The following is a 17,680-nucleotide window of genomic DNA, read 5'->3' on the forward strand; positions in this document are numbered from 1 at the left end:
GGTTTATATAGTCGTTTTTCCCACTAGGCCGAATCGTACCCTAGTTCGGATCCTGTTCGGATATNTGTAGGAACGGGTGCTGAGCCGTTACAATAGGAGATAGTGTTGATACAAGCAAGCGTGTTTCTCTCCTTTTTCTCTCTTCGTTATTATTTCTTGCTCATTTTGATTCTTTTGTAGCCTTCTTGGCCTAGAGTCTTTTTAAGCTTCTTTCTTCCAACGTTATGATGTAGTGGAGCAACCAGGAGGTATGCTAGTAGAAGGCCCGAAAGCTGTTCAGACATGAATATAATGTAAGGCATACTGGGGGGAGGAAAAGAATATAGACTCATGAATCAACCAACAAGTCTGAATACCGTTCAGACTTGTAATACACATTCATTTCATGAATCAAGGGCCCGCACAGGTGGAGATGAATAAAGCTCCACGACAATAATACTACTAGTAATCATAGATATTATGCAGTTGGAGATAATATTAATTCTAGAGATGTACAAGGCGCATTAGGCTGAAATTATGCCTAGGGAAAGCGATTGAGCGATCAGCAAATCTTTAGTGCAAAGGCTTAGTAGCAGAGGCTCTAGCGGCGTAGTTATCTACATGATGGAAAAAAGGGTATCTAAAGCAATACAAAGAAACTTCGACCAGCAAGCAGCTTATGATGATAAAGAGTGAATAAAACCAATAAATGAGTAAAGAAGAGCCAACAGAGTGAAGCGAGGGATGAGCTGATGGGTTTCCAGACTTTTGTCCTTACAGCGATTATGATGCATTGAATAGCCCGGTGATTGTGTCACAGAGCATCCGGCTTATCATGTCCGCGTTTTCCATTGTTATGATGTGAGTGTTACCACTAACCACCAGCTTCAGCCTGCCATTTTGCGGATGTGACATTACAGTCAAGATATCAGACACCAAATGAGGGGTTTGAAACCATTTTAGTCTTCCATCTGTACCTGGGAAGTTAAGCGTTGGGTTCTCGTCAATGTTCTGGTGTTGAATCACTGAGTCGAAATTTGTGCCGGCTGGCCAGTCTGTGCAGCTTTGGACTATGTCCTTGAACCCCATGGAATCCGATTCTCCAAGTGACAAGTATTGCTCTTGAATTGAGAATGCGAGTTCTGTCAATGTCTTAGATGGTGGAACTTGCGCACGAACTGGAACAACGTTCACACAAGGCCCAACAATCTCTGAGATGTAGGGAACATTGGAGTTCCGGCCAGCCACTATGGATGCGTATGTGACGTCTTCTTCCCCAGTAATATGTGAAAGTGTGATTGCCCAAGCAGCACTGACGACCGAAGCTGTCGTCAAGTTCTCGGGAAGCGTCGGCATATTGATGATTCTTACAATGTTTATCCCACTTTGATCGTTAAGTTCTGGCACTTGATGAAAAAGCAGCGAAGTAATCCTAATGATCTTCGAGCCTTGAAGTAGCTTGCGCCAATACAGCTCCGAGGCGGGACGTCGACTCTGTACATACGCCAGAAAGCTTGAAAACGGATATGAAGGACCGAAAGGCTCTCCATTGTACATACATGAAAGCGTATCCACAATCTTGGGGAGACAGACCCCATCGTATTGTGCGTGAGAAAGGCGAATGATTAAACGATGCTCCCCGTTTGTGCTCTTGATCAACATGAAGGATGTTGGTAGTTCCATCGAAGACGATTGTGCAATGTCATGCATACAAACATCATCTGATGCTTTCTCCAGAGGTTTGGAAAGCTCAAACTCCGAAAACTGGAGACCAGGGCTGCGAAGGACGACCTGCCAGAGGTTGCCTTCGAGATAGACGAACTTTGTCCGGAGCATTGAAAAATGTTGAACAATAGTAGAGCAAGCATGTTTGAGACGAGGAATATCAACTTGGTGGCCCATATCTAGGAAAAGATAGTTGAAGGCTAGAGGTCGAGATCTGATACCTCTAGAAATTACAATCTGTTGCATGTGTGTCGCTGGAAGTATGTCGGAGACGTCGGTGCTACACAAACTCTCATCGCTCTCAAATAGCTTGGAGAAAAGGTGATCCTTTCTTGTTGAGGATAACAAAGAGAAGGGACTGGGATCTACCAGAGTTGATTGTTGCTCTGGATGCGCAAGACTAACAACAGATGACAGCTTTGAATTGCGAAGGAGATCCGCAACATTCAGTCGAATAGACTGTTTGTGAGCTTCGCTGACGAGCTTCATGGCGGTAATCGAGTCGCCGCCTAGGCGGAAGAAGTTGTCATCTAGACCGATGCTTTCCGCCTCGATGCCTAGCACTTTTGCCCATAGATACTGCATCGTCCGTTCATCCCGTGTTCTAGGCTGCCGCTTTGGGCCCTCACTTCGTGTACGCATCTCCACTAGCTGTTGAGCTGAGAATGAGGCCCCAATTTCCCGCAATCGTCTCCGATCAGTCTTTCTGGATGCTGTCATAGGCATTTGTGCAACAGAAAAGCATACTGTAGGTACCATATGCTTTGGTAGTCTCTCAGCCAGTCTCTCTTCTACCCCGACTGGGAGAATAAACTGTGTTGCCAATTCGTTTCTGGCAGTGTTGTCTATGGTCGCAGTGTTGTCTATGAGCGCAGCGTGTTGAGTGGTACTTTGGAGATGTAAGAAAGCTACTAGTAGAGGCTGACTTCCTTGTCCAGATGGGTGGATAGTCTCAACTGCTAGCTGTTTGACTCCAGGTATGCATTCGTACAGATGGTGTTCGATCTCACCCAACTCAATCCGTTGCCCACGTATCTTGACCTGGCCATCTTTTCGTCCAACATATGCTAAGGTACCATCTGAGTTATTGTAGTGAACTAGGTCGCCTGTCTTGTATAGCTTTCCTGACCTGCCTGGATAGTCTTTACACCCTTCTAGTAGCCAGATGGGATCATGTACAAACATGGCGTTAGTCATCTCTTCATCCTCCAGGTATCCACGTGCAAGGATTGGACCTTCAACCAAGAGCTCCCCAACAGACCCTGGCGGTACTAGTATGTCATGATTCTCAGGGTGTACAATCCAGCTTGTCGAAGCAACCGAGTTCCCAATCGTGCCTGAGTTATAGCCTTCCTTCTTCGCATGATAAGTAGAGAAGATACAGCATTCTGAAGGGCCATATCCGTTTATTGTCTGGACAGAATGCGGCCATCGATTCCAATCCGCTGAGGTGACCTGCTCTCCTGCGAGAACCAATGTTTCGAGAGAGGGAACGGATTTTGGATCCAGTAGCCGCGCAACCGAAGGAGTTAACACCGCCCAGTTAACGTCCATCTTATTCATAGCTTCTACTATACCATCTAGCCGTTCACTCTCAGACGGTACACATACACACCCACCATGCACAAGTGTGGTAATAATTTCCGTAATCGAAACGTCGAATGTGTAAGCTGAAAATTGAAGAGCGCGAGTGTTATGCGACATGCTAAATGCTCTTCCATGGCCTAAACAACTCGTTGAGAGCGCCTTGTGTTCTAAAATAACACCTTTAGGCACACCGGTACTTCCTGAGGTGAAGATAATGTACGCTGTGTTGTGTGGCTGTACACTGCTTCCGAATATTTCGATGGACGGCAACTGCCGAATGAGGGCCTCACTGACTGCAACAACATTGCCAGCTAAGTCCAAGTCTTTCCACAGCCTTGCATGCTGTACTGATGTGAGCACAACCTTGGCGTCTGTCTTCTTGAATATCTGCTTGAGAATCATCTTGTGTCGGCTGGCTGGGTGATCTGGATCTAGCGCCACAAACGCTCCACCAGCCTTGAGTACTGCTAACATGGCTACGACTGTCCAGATAGACTTTTCGAAGCATAGCGGCACTATGTCTTCAACTCCTACTCCTAGATTAACAAGATAACCTGCGAGCTGGGCTGACTGCCTAGCTAGCTCGCTATAGGTCATCTTACCATCCCATGCGCAAACAGCGAGCGCAGAGGGCCGCGCTTTTGCTCGTTCCGCAAATAACTCATGAACACAGCGACTGATCGCCTCTGGTACCGTCTGGTTCCATTTCCACAGCTGCTCCCTATCTTCGGGCGTTGTGGTGTCAATCTCAGCAATCTTTGTGCCAGCGTCGGCGGTGGTGAGCTGCTGCATAACAAAGCTAAGCTGATGTAACATCTTTTCCATCCGCCAACGGTCAATAACTCTCGCATCGAAGCTGGCCGTGAATCGTAACCCCTTTTCAGCAAGCGTACACTGAACCACAAGCGCATATGTAGTGAAGCCCTGTAGCCCTGATACACTTTCCCATGTCCCAAACTTGTCATTAACCTCTAGTTCGCCACTAGTCGGCTGAACGATTAGTAATGTCTGAAAGCCACAAGCGTGTTGTGCGTCCAGGCTTAGTTTTGCAATATTTTGCAAGCCTGTCTGTTCATACGGGATCATGTCAATTGTCTGCGTCTGTACCGACCTAAGTAATCTTTGAACACTCCATCCTTTATCCACGCGTATTCGCACGGGCACTGTTGCGATGGTCGGGCCAATTATGTCTTCGATGCCAGCCACAGGTGCGTTGCGGCCAGTTACTGTGGTACCAAATACCACGTCATCTAAGCCAGTATACTGGCTGGTAAGGATAGCCCAGGCCGCGCGGATAGTAGCGGAAAGTGTCGCATCAGAGGTCACCTTAGGAAGCCGTGGAGATTGATATTCCACAAACGAATCGGCAGCCGGTTGTTGCACTCCAGGGACTAGTGGCGGAAAAGGCGTAGCCGTGCAGCCGTCTAGTGCAGCCTTCCAGTATGTTGCCGTAGCGTCCTGGTCTAGCTTGCTCAGATACCTGATAAAGGAGTTGAAGCCAGGCTGTTTCTCCAAAACTCCACCATCGTAAACCGTTCTAACCGCGCCCAGGATGCGAGGCACCGACCAGCCATCGTACAAAGCGTGATGGATCGTCCATACAAACCAGCGCTTCTTTGTTTGCTGATCGCGGACCAGCGCATAACGTACGAGCGGCTGCCCAAGCTCTATAGGTGACGATTTGTTTTGATTCAGGTATGTTGCTAGGTTGTTTGCCGCAACCCACTCTGGTTTCTCCGCTAAGACAGCCTGTATGAGGCCAAGTGTGCTGTGTTGCAATATCCTTGTACGCAAAACTAGTAGAGACTGAGTAATCTCTTCCCACGCAGCGCGGAAAGCATCCTCGTTTACATCCGCCCGCAGCTTCAGCACACACTGCATGGTGTAGTCGCCAGCGTGCTTCAACGTTAATGACAACATGCCCTCCTGCAACGGCGAGCAAGGATAAACATCTTCAATGAGGTTTGGATCCATGTTGCAGACAGCTGCTACCTCTTTGCATACTCGTTCCGGATCTACGCTGGAATCAAGCAGAGAGAATGGAGCAATGTCGCTACCAAGGATAGGAGCACATTGGTTAGCCCGAGTTGCCATCTCTGCAAGCTTAGGATACTGAAAGATGTTCGCGACTGTGATTCCCACTTCTTTCTCACGAGCCACGGCTACCAACTTCATAGCGGTGATAGAGTCGCCGCCTAGGCGGAAAAAGCTGTCATCTAGGCCGATGCGGCTCGTCTCGATGCTCAGAACCTGTGCCCATAGCTGCTGCATCGTCCGTTCGGCCTGCGTTCTAGGCTGCCGCTTTGTGCCTTGAGTGCCTCTTGTTTTGAGTTGTGCTTTCTGAGTGAGAGCCTTCCGATCCACCTTGCCGTTCTCGTTGATTGGGAGCTTTTCGAGCACTTGAATGGACTTCGGGACCATGTACTCAGGAAGTTGGAGCCGCACGGTTTCTTCCAGTTGATATCGTACTTCTTTGACAAACTGCCGGTGCAACGGCCTGCTGCTAAATGCATGCTGTGGTCGATCCGCGTGGTCGCCAGGGAACTCAAACAGCGCTCGAGATGCTTTATCACCAGGCTGACAAGAGTAGAAGATGCAGTCTAACCCCCCACGTTGAGAGTACTGTCTGCTCCAACTGATCTCCACACGGCAGCCAGCCTCTTTAGCTACATCTATTAGATCCGTCGCAGACAGACACGGTGTTTGGTCAGCCTGTTGGCGAACTGAACAAATCCAATCCCTCTGGACTTGCGTTTGGCCGTTCAGGGAGCTTAGAAGGCATCGACTAAAGATGGTTTTGCTGTATGGAATGTTGCTGACGGCTATAGTGTGCACGCTAGAGATATTCTTTAGTCGCTGTAAGAGAGATGAACGACTCAGCTGTTGTGTCTCGAAATCAATCCACTCGCTTTCAGCGACACGTCGCACTTCTTTGCCCAGTGCTCTTCCGTACTTGGTGTGGACGATTGCGGTGTAACGGTAGCAGCTTAGCTCGTTAGTTGCCCTCATCTTCTTAGGCTGGATCTCTACGTGCTCAACAAGGCCAGGTAGACGACTTGGTAGAGAAGTAAAAAACCCAGGATCGACTAGCAGCTCGCGCTCAACCTGCTCCATATCTTCCATGATGCGCAGGATGTCTTCTTTCTCCGCCCTTTCACCCGCAATCCGCAGCGCTCTCATTGCTAGGAACTCTCGGTGCAGCGCATGAGATCGGATGTCCCCAAAGAATAGCATCTTTATACCCTCAACATGGAGCAAATCTTCTAATACACGGAATAGATATTCTTGGCTAGGGAAGTACTGCACAACTGAGTTTAGAATGGCTAGGTCGGCCTTGAGAGGCCGTTCTACGCGATTAGTGTCCATTGCTGTGGCCTGGTACATGCACACCTTGGTCTTGAGCGAAGGGATGCACCTGGCCGTCTCCATGATGAATTTGACGGCCTTTTCGGACGGATCGAGTCCCACGTAGCCCTGTAAACTGTCCCTGAGATTGAGAAGAATCATCCCAGTACCTGAGCCGATCTCTAGGATGTGCCCTGGCTGGCCATTAGTGATTGCATAGATGGCACGAATAGTTTCATCTAGCCACTCGTTCATCTCGGCCTTGTCAATGTCGCTCCCATCGTACATGGATGTCCAGCCGACGAAGTCTCTTCCAATAGTCTCAGGCTGGATGCCATCGATTAGAGCGTAAGTTTCGGAATCGAAGCGTTCTTCCCATTCGTTGACATGCTGCAGCTGGCGGCTGTCTTCAACCTGATTCTCTATCATCCTGGCATCTTGCTTGAGCGTGACGTAGCCAAAAAGCGCTTGGTCGCTTTGGTCCTTCTGTGCCAACACCACTGCAGCATCGCGCACGTATCTGTGGCTACAAAGGACGCTTTCGATTTCTCCAAGCTCAATGCGGTGGCCTCGGATCTTAACCTGTCCATCAATGCGACCAAAGAATTCAAGTTGTCCGTCTATGGGTCGCTGCCGCACATAGTCACCAGTCCGGTAGGCTCGCATTGTAGTGCTGCTAATAGTGACCGTAACGAAGCGATCGATGTTCTGCTTAGAATCTGTGTATCCTCGCGCAAGACCGTCTCCAGTTACTACCAGCTCGCCGATAACGCCAAGTGGCACGAGCTGCTGCTTAGAATCCATGACATAGGCGCCCGAGCTGCTGATAGCTCTACCGATAGGCACACCATTTATGAACTTCTCGTTTTCGGTCAAAATGTACAATGTACTCATGACCGAGTTCTCAGTCGGGCCATATGCGTTGGCTACCCTACCTTTCACTAGGCTCTGTGCTACGAACATATCTCCTGGGTCAGCTCGATCTCCAGCTACAAGAAGCACGTCAAGTGCGCTAATTGTGCGCGGAGATGCGGCTAGAGAGTGTTTAAGGAGAGCAGGGGTAAAGAAGGCGATTCGAATACTGTGTCGAGTAAAGGCTTCGAGTAGGGCATCCTGATCTAGCACAGTGCTAGCATCGATGCAGACGAGAGTACCTCCATTTAGGAGACAGGTGTATATCTCCCACGATGATCCGTCAAACGCAAGGTTTGCCATGTGCGCTGTAGCTTTAGTTGATTGGAAATCTGTGATGCGATCATGTTGTGCCATGCGCACAATGCCACGGTGCTCTACCATGACCCCTTTGGGCTGGCCAGTGGAGCCTGAGGTAAAGATAATGTAAGCAAGACTGCTGGCGGATGGTCCTGGACTAGAATTGCCTCCCAAAGCACGCCGTGCGAGACTGTTGTCAGTGGCCTCGTTCAGCATGTCGACGATGCGTACAAACTCGACATTTTCCGATGTAAGAACAGGAATTTCGACATCCATGCCGACTAGTACGAGTCTCTGTCCTTGAAAAGATGGTAAAATAGACTCCATCCGCTCTGCTGGTGCCTTCGCATCAAAAGGAACGTAGGCTAATTCTGCTTTTAGAATGCCAAGAAAGGCCACGATCGTCTCACAGCTTCGGAGTGAAAGAACTCCTATCGGGGTTTCAGGAGTCAGTGCCCTCGTCATGAGCGCTTGAGCGAGTCTGTCTGACTGGATGTCTAACTGATGATAGGTCATCTCCACACGTGTATCCTTAATCGCAACCTTGGAAGACAACGCAGCAGCTTGCTCGCGGAAGACGTCGACGATGCTTGACTCTCGAGTGCCAGGCCTTTCGTCTACTTGGAGCAACTTCATCTGGTGGAGCTGAGCGTATGTCTCGTTAGTCATAAGCTGCGTCGATGCAATCTTGGTCTCAGGTCTGGCAAGACATTGGTTGAGTAAACTCTGAAAAACAGACCCCAGGCACACCATCGTCTCAGGAACAAAGAGGTCTTCTGAAAAGTATATGTAGCCCTGTAGGCCATTTCTTTCTTGGAAGAAATGAAATTCGAGATCGAATCGCGAAGTAGCGGCAACGTCCATGATATTGGTCTCGACACCCTCTAGCGTAAGCTTACCCAGGTCTTTCTGCGCATGAACCGCGAAGACGACTTGTGCGAGGGGGTTGCGAGAGATATCTCTATCTCTTTGAAGCGTAGAGACAATTCTCTCAAAAGGCACATCTTGGTTGGCGAGCGAAGCCACTACTGTGCTATAGACCTGCTGTACGAGTTCTTTGAACGTTTCGTCCTCAACCTTGATTCGAATGCACTGCATGTTCACAAAGAATCCTATCATGTCTCTAAGTTCCCACTGATCTCGGTTGGCATTGGGAGTGCCAATTGTTGCATCTGCTTGGCCAGTAAAACGATAGTGCGTAGCACGGAAAGCAGCAAGTAGTACGACAAACGGAGTCACTTCATGTGCTCTGCAGAACCGCCGCAAGTTGCTGTAAACTTGACCGTCAATTCTGATCTTGTGTACGCCCGCCTTGCCAGACAGGGTCGTCGGTCGAGGCTTGTCGCACAAAAACTCTGCTGGGCGGCTTGATTGCAGCTCAGCTACCCAATATTCAAGCTGTTTCTGGTAGCCTTGAATCTGCTCTTGCATTCTTTGCCACATTGAAAAATCGCGGTACTGGACCGGTAGAGGTGATAGCCGCGAGGTCGGGTTCTCTCCACGGACAGCAGCAGCGTAGAGCACAGCCAGCTCTTTCTTCAACACATCCAATGACCAGCCGTCAGAGACAATATGATGCATTACAATGGATAACACATGTTCCTGTTCGTTCAGTCGGTAGATGCGCACTCTCCATCCTGGCTCTTTTTGCAGATAGAAAGGTGTTGTCTGGTCTTTCTGCAATGCATCTGTGAGATAGTGTTTGTCGTTTGAAGGGACTTCAATGATGGTAACGTCTTTTTCGTCACAGAACTGATGAACGAGCTGTACGCCTGTACCACGGTGAGTAGAGAAGGTCGTCCGCAGCGTTTCATGTCGCTGTTCTATTGTCTGAAGTGCAGTCTTGAGTACGCCAAGTTGAAGAGGACCATTGATGCGTAGTGCAATTGGCATAAGATACCAGCCCAGACCTGGGTGTAGCGCCTCCAGGAACCACAGCCGATTCTGAGCAAACGACTGGGCGACTGGCCCAGAATATTCGCCTCTTGTGATGGCACTGAGGCCAGTCGAGAGGTGATGCATGGTCTGATTGGCCAGATGGCCTAACCGTGGAACGTGGAAAATGTCATAGACTGTTAGGTTGAAACCGAGATGGCGTCCTTCGGCGACGAGCCTCATGGCGCTGATCGAATCACCACCTAGGCGGAAAAAGCTGTCGTCCAGGCCAATACGGCTCGCCTCGATGCCTAGCACCTGTGCCCATAGCTGTTGCATTGTCCGTTCAACCTGTGTCTCTGCAGCTCGCTTACCAAAGCCTTGGCTGCTCGTACGCATTTCTGATAGCTGCTGGATTGAGATCGAAGCCCCAATTTCCCGCAGTTGTCGCCGATCGACCTTGGTAGATGTTGTCATCGGAAGTCTTGCTATCGCAAAGTACACTTCAGGCACCATATGGCTTGGCAATCGTTGAAACAACTCTATGTCAATGTCGTCCATATAGGCCAATCGCACGACGGGGTTGCTTCCGAATGGTTCGCTGACATGATAAGTGCCACATGTCTCCTCATTCAGCTCCAGGAAAACTGCTACCATCGCCTTATCCTTGTCACCCGCTGGCGAGATTACCTCAACTGCCATCTGTTTAACCTCGGCCATACATTCATGCAGGTGATATTCAATCTCGCTAAGCTCAACGCGTTGACCCCTAACTTTAACTTGACTGTCTTTCCGGCCTACGTATATCAGATTGCCATCTGAGCTATAGTAGACTAGGTCACCCGTCTTGTACAGCCGGCCTTGTCGACCAGCACAGGTTTTACTGCCAGCCACTAGCCAGGAAGGATTATTGATGAAGGCAGCCTCTGTCTTTACTATGTCGTTGAGATAGCCACGTGCTTGGATCGGTCCCTCAACTAGCAGTTCGCCAATCGCACCAGGCGGGGCAAGCTTGTTACAGTCGTCTGGGTCAACGACCCAGCTGACTGAAGCAATAGGTTTACCAATGATTCCTGGCTTGTAACCCGAAGCACCATTGGTATACGAAGTACACCAAACTGCACACTCTGTGGGACCATATGCATTGATTTTCTCAACGCTATCCCCCCATCTTTCCCAATCAACAGCATTTACTCTTTCTCCTCCAAGAACAAGTGTTCTTATTGATGGAGTTTTTTGAGGATCTAGTAGTCGTGCAACAGTTGGGGTAAGCTGTGCCCAGTTTATATTCATGGTGTTGATTGCCTCCGATAGAGCATTGTGTCGATCGTCTTCAGAAGGGATACAGATGCAACTGCCGTGTAATAGCGGTGTGATGATCTCAGCTATACATGCATCAAACGTGTAGGTAGCGAATTGAAGGGCTCGGGTATCCAATTTGATTCCAATTGCCTTCCCATGGCTTAGACAGCTTGTAGAGACTGCGCGATGTTCCAAGACAACACCTTTTGGGATTCCAGTGCTTCCGGACGTGAACATGACATAAGCTATGTTGCTTGGATTGACTGTAGCCTCTTTCATGTTTTCGGTAGATGGTAGCTGACTGACGAAGGCTTCACCAATCGGAACAACATGGCGAGCTGAGTCCGGCCACAGCATCCCGTATTGCACCGATGTGAGGACTACTCTAGCCCCTGTCTGCTTGAAGATCTCCTCGTGTCGGTTGGCTGGATGATCAGGATCTAGTGGCACAAAAGCCCCACCAGACTTGAGCACTGCTAGCATAGCTACAACTGTCCACAGAGACTTTTCGAAGCATAGCGGCACGATCTCTTCAGCTTCGACATTTAGGCTGTGGATAAGATAGTTTGCTAACTGGCTGGATAGCTTGTCTAGTTCTCCGTAAGTCATTTCGCCATCCCATGCGCAAAGAGCTAGAGCAGTAGGCCGTGCCTTTACTTGTTCTGCAAACAGCTCATGCACACATAGATCCACTGCTACTGGCAAGATCTCTTTGTTCATTGTCCATATCTTCTCAAGATCCTGGGCGTTGATATCTGGTAGTTCTTCCTGTAGATCTCCCATGGCGCGACGGGTTCGTGTTACTTGTCAAAGCGTTATTCCTTGTGTTGATGCTGTTGGTAATAGGCAGTAGTTTGGTGAATATGAATATGAAGTCTTTCCATTATAGAATTTCTTGTCAGGTTTAGCCGACTACTTATGTAGTCGTTCTGAGGTGTATCAGCTAGGTTGCTCTACCTGGAACAGCGTTCCTCCGAGGATTGATTGGATATCAAGGATCTGCCAGTGTGTACTGCTGTTGAAGCCGCATCAGCTAGGGTCTATCAGCATGCGCCATTGGATGTTCCATGAAGCTCTGCTCTTCTTTTGGGAAAGGCCGGACATGGTGATGCGTTTGCATGGATAAGGCTGGCTACGTCCATTCGCATACAAGTCGACAAAGGCATTGTGCCCCTACTCCGACAGACTACGGTCGATGACACGTATGCAAACGTCAGGTTTCGAGATTAAAAAGTTATTCTAGGCTTTCGTCCCGTTCGTAGCGCAGTCAGAGATTGTGGTCGTGCTTTCCTGTCATTTCCGGTCATTTCCGCATCTGGGCCAATAACTAAGCGTGACGGGAAGTCAGAATATATACTGAAAGCCAATCAGATCTAATGGAATGAGTAAGGTTCGTGATGGTTCAACGCTGGGTTGCGCCCCATCACGAGAATGCCCCTCGCTAGATTTGTCTCCAACGGCTTGGCAGGCGAATAGCGACTTATCCTGGCAATCCTCCAACTCATTCTTGCCAAGATGAGTAGGTCATGGAAATTGTGTTTACAAAATCATCTCAGAGCCTGTTCAGTTGCGCGGTTGCGTTTTGCGTTTTGCGTTTTTTGTTACCAGACTTGGGCTGCGCTTTACTACCGAACACGGCATCGGTTTCAAAAAAACCTACCCCAAATCTGGTAACAAAAACGCAAAACGCAACCGCGCAACCGAACAGGCCCTCACCCTGCATCGCTAGCCCCGTGCGTAAGAAAGACTTGACATGAAGTTCGAGGACCCAGACTTCCTTGCACTTGGAGATCGACCCTGTCGAATTTTGGAGTAGTCACTGATGTCACTGCAGACGCGTCACTTCCGACAAACAGCGCTGTGCTTCCACACCGTACTTTGCTCTTTCAAACCCACTAGCATCACTCATAAAACAAGGTGTATTATATCATGGAAGCCGATGAACAGATGTTATTGGCGAGCGCCAACCTTTCAGTCCACGGGAGCCGCAAGCAGTCTCTAAATCAACGTATCATGTTGTGCGACAACAGTATACATATTTTTGAATATCACTCCGTATTTCACAACCTAACCGTGTCAATTATGACTTTACGTCAGACAGGTGTTGAAACTCGCAATCCTAGCTTATCTTGATGACTTAGGACAGGGTTATCCATGGATACATGTCAATACAATATGAATTAACTCGGAGAATGTTATATGTTCAACATGTTTAGATAATTATGACTAATCATGGGGTACTATTGCATCCTGGTTTATGTAAAGTCTAGGAAATCCTTGCTAGTGCTTACCGAAAACTTTCTTCCAACATGGAGTGACAGATAAACTTTCTGTTCATGTATAAGTCAGCATTGAATTATAGAGCGGTTTCATACGCAAGTAGATCCTGGCTAGTAAGATTACTCCCGGCCGGTCTTGATCGCATCTAAAGATTCACATATCGCTCTATATGTTTTGATGTATCACGTACTGCATACATTTGTTCATCTGTTAAGCTATTCTAGAGCCCACCGCTTTCTTCACGAAACGCCCTACGTCTGCCAACTTTAACAAAGGCTGAGAATTCTGGAGATGTCTGAATCATCATTAGACTCCAGTCTTTCTGGATTACGAAATCAATATTGGGGCTCCCCACAGCTGACTAAAGCAGCTTTTGATTTTAGAAGTAATGTATAATAACGCTGGGCCTGCTGTTTTCTTCTAATTTCTCGAAGGCGATGTCGTTACCACACCTTCATTGAGCATGCTTTGTGCTATCGCTCGCACCACTTTGAACGATGACGTTTACATGGAAGACGAAACAACAATAAACTTCGAGCAAGAAGTGGCTGATCTCTGCGACCACGAAGCCGCCGCATTTGTTGTCTCCGGTACGATGGCGAACCAGCTAGCTTTACGAACACTGCTCTGGCAACCTCCACATGCTATCCTTGCCGATGCAAGTGCGCATATAGTTCACTGGGAAGCTGGCGGAATCTCCCACTTTTCGGGAGCCATGCTGCAAACTGTGCGGCCAAGCAACAATCTTTATTTGACTCTAGAAGATATCCAAAAGAGTGCCGTCCTGTCGTATGACGTACACAAGTGCCCAACAAGAGTTGTGAGCATTGAAAATACTTCAAACGGAAGCTTGGTACCACTAGAAGAATTACGTAGGGTCAAAGATTGGGCTACAAGAGCCGGGATACAGGTTCATATCGATGGTGCAAGGCTTTGGGAAGCCATTGCAGCTGGGGGTGGTACACTCTCAGAATACGCTCAGTGTGCTGATTTGCTGACTGTCGACTTCAGCAAGGGTATTGGTGCACCAATGGGTGCGATGGTCATCGGTTCAGCAGAGTCGATCCAGCGGTTGCGCCGGATTCGCAAAAGTATAGGCGGTGGTATGCGTCAGTCTGGAGTTTTAGTTGCAGCTGCAAGACAAGCACTTCTTGAGAATTTTGGGATGAGCCAGACTGATATAAGAGGAATTTTGAAGAAAAGTCATTCGTTGGCAGGTACCATTGGGATGCTATGGACTGAAAAGGGGGGAAAGCTAGTCAGACCCGTGGAAACAAATATTGTATGGCTAAATCTGAGGGCCTCAGGTGTTACTGATAGTGAATGGAACCAAGCTGGGCATAAGCATGGGATCAAGTTGATGGGTAACCGAGTCGTTACGCATTACCAGATAAGCGATCAGGCTCTTTCCGCACTGACATCTGTCATCCTGAGCGTTCTCACAAACCAGAAACAGGGGGGTACTAGAGAAAAGGACTGTCGAACTGTAAAGTTGTGAGATCATTCTAGTCACGTTCTGGTACATAGTCATTTGTTTTGAAAAATACCTGCTCAAAAAATCTCCAGGTCTCATTGTGAAGCGGGTATGGTGTTCAGCCTTAATCCTGAAAACGTGTCAAAGTCATCCATGAACATCAAACCAAGTAGCGCTTCAGCCGTTTTGCATTGCCATACTATACCCAGCACGTCCAGTGGATTGTAGCCCTTTCCATGCGACACATCGACGTCGCGCAATGCCTCGGATCCTCTCAACACGTCAATATTACCCGTGATTACAAATAATGCCGCCTTCTACACACCTAATCATCGCCTAATTCCCATTTTGGCCTCTGCGTGCGTGAATATGTGTATGTGAGCACCCAAGAAGCAGTGAAGGCCAGATTGACTACATGAGCACCGTTGCTAGCGCTCTCAGTACGCAGAAGACTGGGCCTTTGTGTGGCGTTCAAAGCAGCCAGCCTGGTTTTACCCACTCCATTGCTTGTAAATGAATGCACCAAATTTGATGCACCATACCATACGGCTGCATGTCCGTCACTGAGCCATACATAGACCCTTGCTGGTCAGAGAGTGGCCAGGTATCGTGCGGAGGCGGCATACGAAAATGATACACGAGGACAAGGGTTCGGCGCTAAGCTAATACGTACGTACGTAGTATGACCAAATGGGGCATGCCCAACATCAGCCTTTCAGTCGATGCGCGGCCTCATTTTCTGTATCGACACAATGCGATTACCCGATAGAGCAACTGCGGAAGAAGCTCGTATTGCAGCGGGCTATTCAGACCCTCAATGGGAGTGTTTTATTGTATGTTAAGTGTACTAGAAGAAGAGCGTTATGAACTAAAGTAGGACATTACTAATGACGCCGCTCATAAGCTACGTAAGAAAGATCATAAACTTTGTTGGCGCAGGGTTCCATACAACTAAAAGTGCGAAATCACTGAAATGATCAATACGCAGCTCGTAGGCGAAGGCATTCCTGCTATTAGCATTAAACTAGTAGGATAGCGTATAAGTAGGGTGATTAGAAACCTCAAATATGCAGAGGGTAATTACGTGCCTTGTTAAGCTTGCGGCTCTATAGTAACATATTATAGCTAGGTCCACCAGATTGACCGACCATACAATAGAAACAGACAGCGCTACGTACGCCAAGGGCGCAGATAGCGTGACGCCTGCGAAGGACGCTCACGACGCGGCTGTCGAGAGTACACGTAACTTTGAACCCCACCCGAGATATCTAGAATCTTGGTTTTACAATAATATTAGTTATTGTGAAGATCTTTCTCTTCGCATAGACGATAGGACTTGTAACGAACTTAGCTAGCTCGTTTTTAATATTCTCACGGGAACTTCTTTGAATTATTTACACCATGCTGTGCGGTTTTAAGAGAGACTGAAGAGAATATAGCAAGTCGGACAAGCACTAGAAGAAGTGTTGCCCGACGAGCACGAAAGTTCTTACAAGTTCTTAAAAGGCGTGTTCCATGGCGTAAGCAAGAAAGTGTTTCTGTTATGCGCCATTACGTTATCCATCGATAAACTCAGTCAACTACCTTCCTGAATCCTCGTTGCATCGCTCGCGACCGTGACTTCTTCTACTAACCAAAACCATGTAGGAATAGCGTGAATTTCAACTTTTGAATAACGCTATATCTAGAGCGCTTACTGTAAGCTAAATATTGTAACTATGTGCCTTGGACGAGATATGTATATATACGCCGAGCACACTGTATAAATACGAAGGTGCCTATTGAAGATTAATTATAGCTCTTCGTTTAACATTTTCCCTGCTTTCTACGTACTCTCTCTCTCTCTCTTTCTCTCTCTTTCTCTCTCTTTCTCTCTCTTTCTCTCTCTTTCTCTCTCTTTCTCTCTCTTTCTCTCTCTTTCTCTCTCTTTCTCTCTCTTTCTCTCTCTTTCTCTCTCTTTCTCTCTCTTTCTCTCTCTTTCTCTCTCTTTCTCTCTCCTGTTCCCCTAAGCTGGCTCACGATTACCGGTTTGCTGCAAACCGCTATTATGTCAATAGCTGACAATGATGGTTTGCAGTTGTGAGCGCGTTGAAAATTGGATACATTAGTTTTCATGTGTATTGGATGTTTCAGCGTGTGTGGCATCGGATGGGATGCATCACAGACCTCCTCCACTCTCCGCTCTTTATGGTCCGTGTAGTATCGTCGATAGTGCGGGGGAGCGCAAGATATCAGTTACTAGCGGATCTACGAAAGGTTTGCCCGAGTGCTCACATCGCCTTGGCCTAATCGTCGCAAACTTTAAGCGATAGTAGTAACCCTTGGATTAGGTTGGCGATCGATATTGTTATGACCAGGATCTAGAGATCTATAGGTAGTCCACCGACTTCTATGGTGGGTAGGGGCCTTTGAGAAGGTACAAGGCAGAAAATGAGGCCGCTATGCTATGTAAATCGCATAAAAAAAGGCGGCTTCAGGTAGCGGGGACCTTGATGGTTGGGATGCGTAGTGATGAGAAGTAGCCGAAGCAGCCGTTACACGCTAAAGTGGCTGAGACATTCCGAAGGCGGTATAGGCGGTGCAATATGACTGAGCGTAATACACGCAGTCTACTTCAATAAAGCTTTGATAAAGTTTTGGCTTGTGCAGCGTCGTGGGAGTTATATCCACCGGGTAATACTCGGCCCCAACGGTTCCATATGGAAAATTTCAAAAAATTGGCCGTGCGTTGCACGGCCCGCCCACCCCAAGGGAAATGCCCACCCCAAGGGCAATAAAATACTTTAGTCGCAAATTTTGGTGTATTTATATAAGAATTTTAGACAGAATAATTTACTAATTCTTAAAGCTATATTTTAAGACGCTCCCTAGTCATTTTGACTACAGCTACTATATACGTCG

At 48.0% G+C, this 17,680-nt stretch overlaps 4 protein-coding genes across 4 annotated transcripts; 3 read left to right on the forward strand and 1 right to left on the reverse strand.

Moving 5' to 3' along the window:
- Positions 1–762: 762 nt before the first annotated feature.
- Positions 763–11,808, reverse strand: COCVIDRAFT_115817 (hypothetical protein; the record flags this gene model as incomplete). Its single annotated transcript, XM_014694816.1, has 1 exon — positions 763–11,808. The coding sequence occupies one exon, from the start codon at positions 11,806–11,808 to the stop codon at positions 763–765; it is 11,046 nt and encodes a 3,681-aa protein (XP_014550302.1).
- A 1,960-nt stretch (positions 11,809–13,768) lies between these two features.
- On the forward strand, positions 13,769–14,803 carry COCVIDRAFT_115815 (hypothetical protein; the record flags this gene model as incomplete). Its single annotated transcript, XM_014694817.1, has 1 exon — positions 13,769–14,803. One exon carries the CDS (start codon positions 13,769–13,771, stop codon positions 14,801–14,803), a length of 1,035 nt encoding a protein of 344 aa, XP_014550303.1.
- Positions 14,804–15,531: 728 nt separating this feature from the next.
- On the forward strand, positions 15,532–16,105 carry COCVIDRAFT_43135 (hypothetical protein; the record flags this gene model as incomplete). The annotated part of the gene is made up of 4 exons (XM_014694818.1): positions 15,532–15,612; positions 15,657–15,708; positions 15,905–16,021; positions 16,077–16,105. The coding sequence occupies 4 exons, from the start codon at positions 15,532–15,534 to the stop codon at positions 16,103–16,105; spliced, it is 279 nt and encodes a 92-aa protein (XP_014550304.1).
- A 747-nt stretch (positions 16,106–16,852) lies between these two features.
- On the forward strand, positions 16,853–17,068 carry COCVIDRAFT_115821 (hypothetical protein; the record flags this gene model as incomplete). Its single annotated transcript, XM_014694819.1, has 1 exon — positions 16,853–17,068. A coding segment is annotated over one exon (216 nt), but the record flags the coding sequence as incomplete, so codon positions are not given.
- Between the last annotated feature and the right edge of the window lie 612 nt (positions 17,069–17,680).

The sequence above is a fragment of the Bipolaris victoriae genome (assembly GCF_000527765.1).
Source record: "Bipolaris victoriae FI3 unplaced genomic scaffold scaffold_206, whole genome shotgun sequence".
Taxonomy (NCBI): domain Eukaryota; kingdom Fungi; phylum Ascomycota; class Dothideomycetes; order Pleosporales; family Pleosporaceae; genus Bipolaris; species Bipolaris victoriae.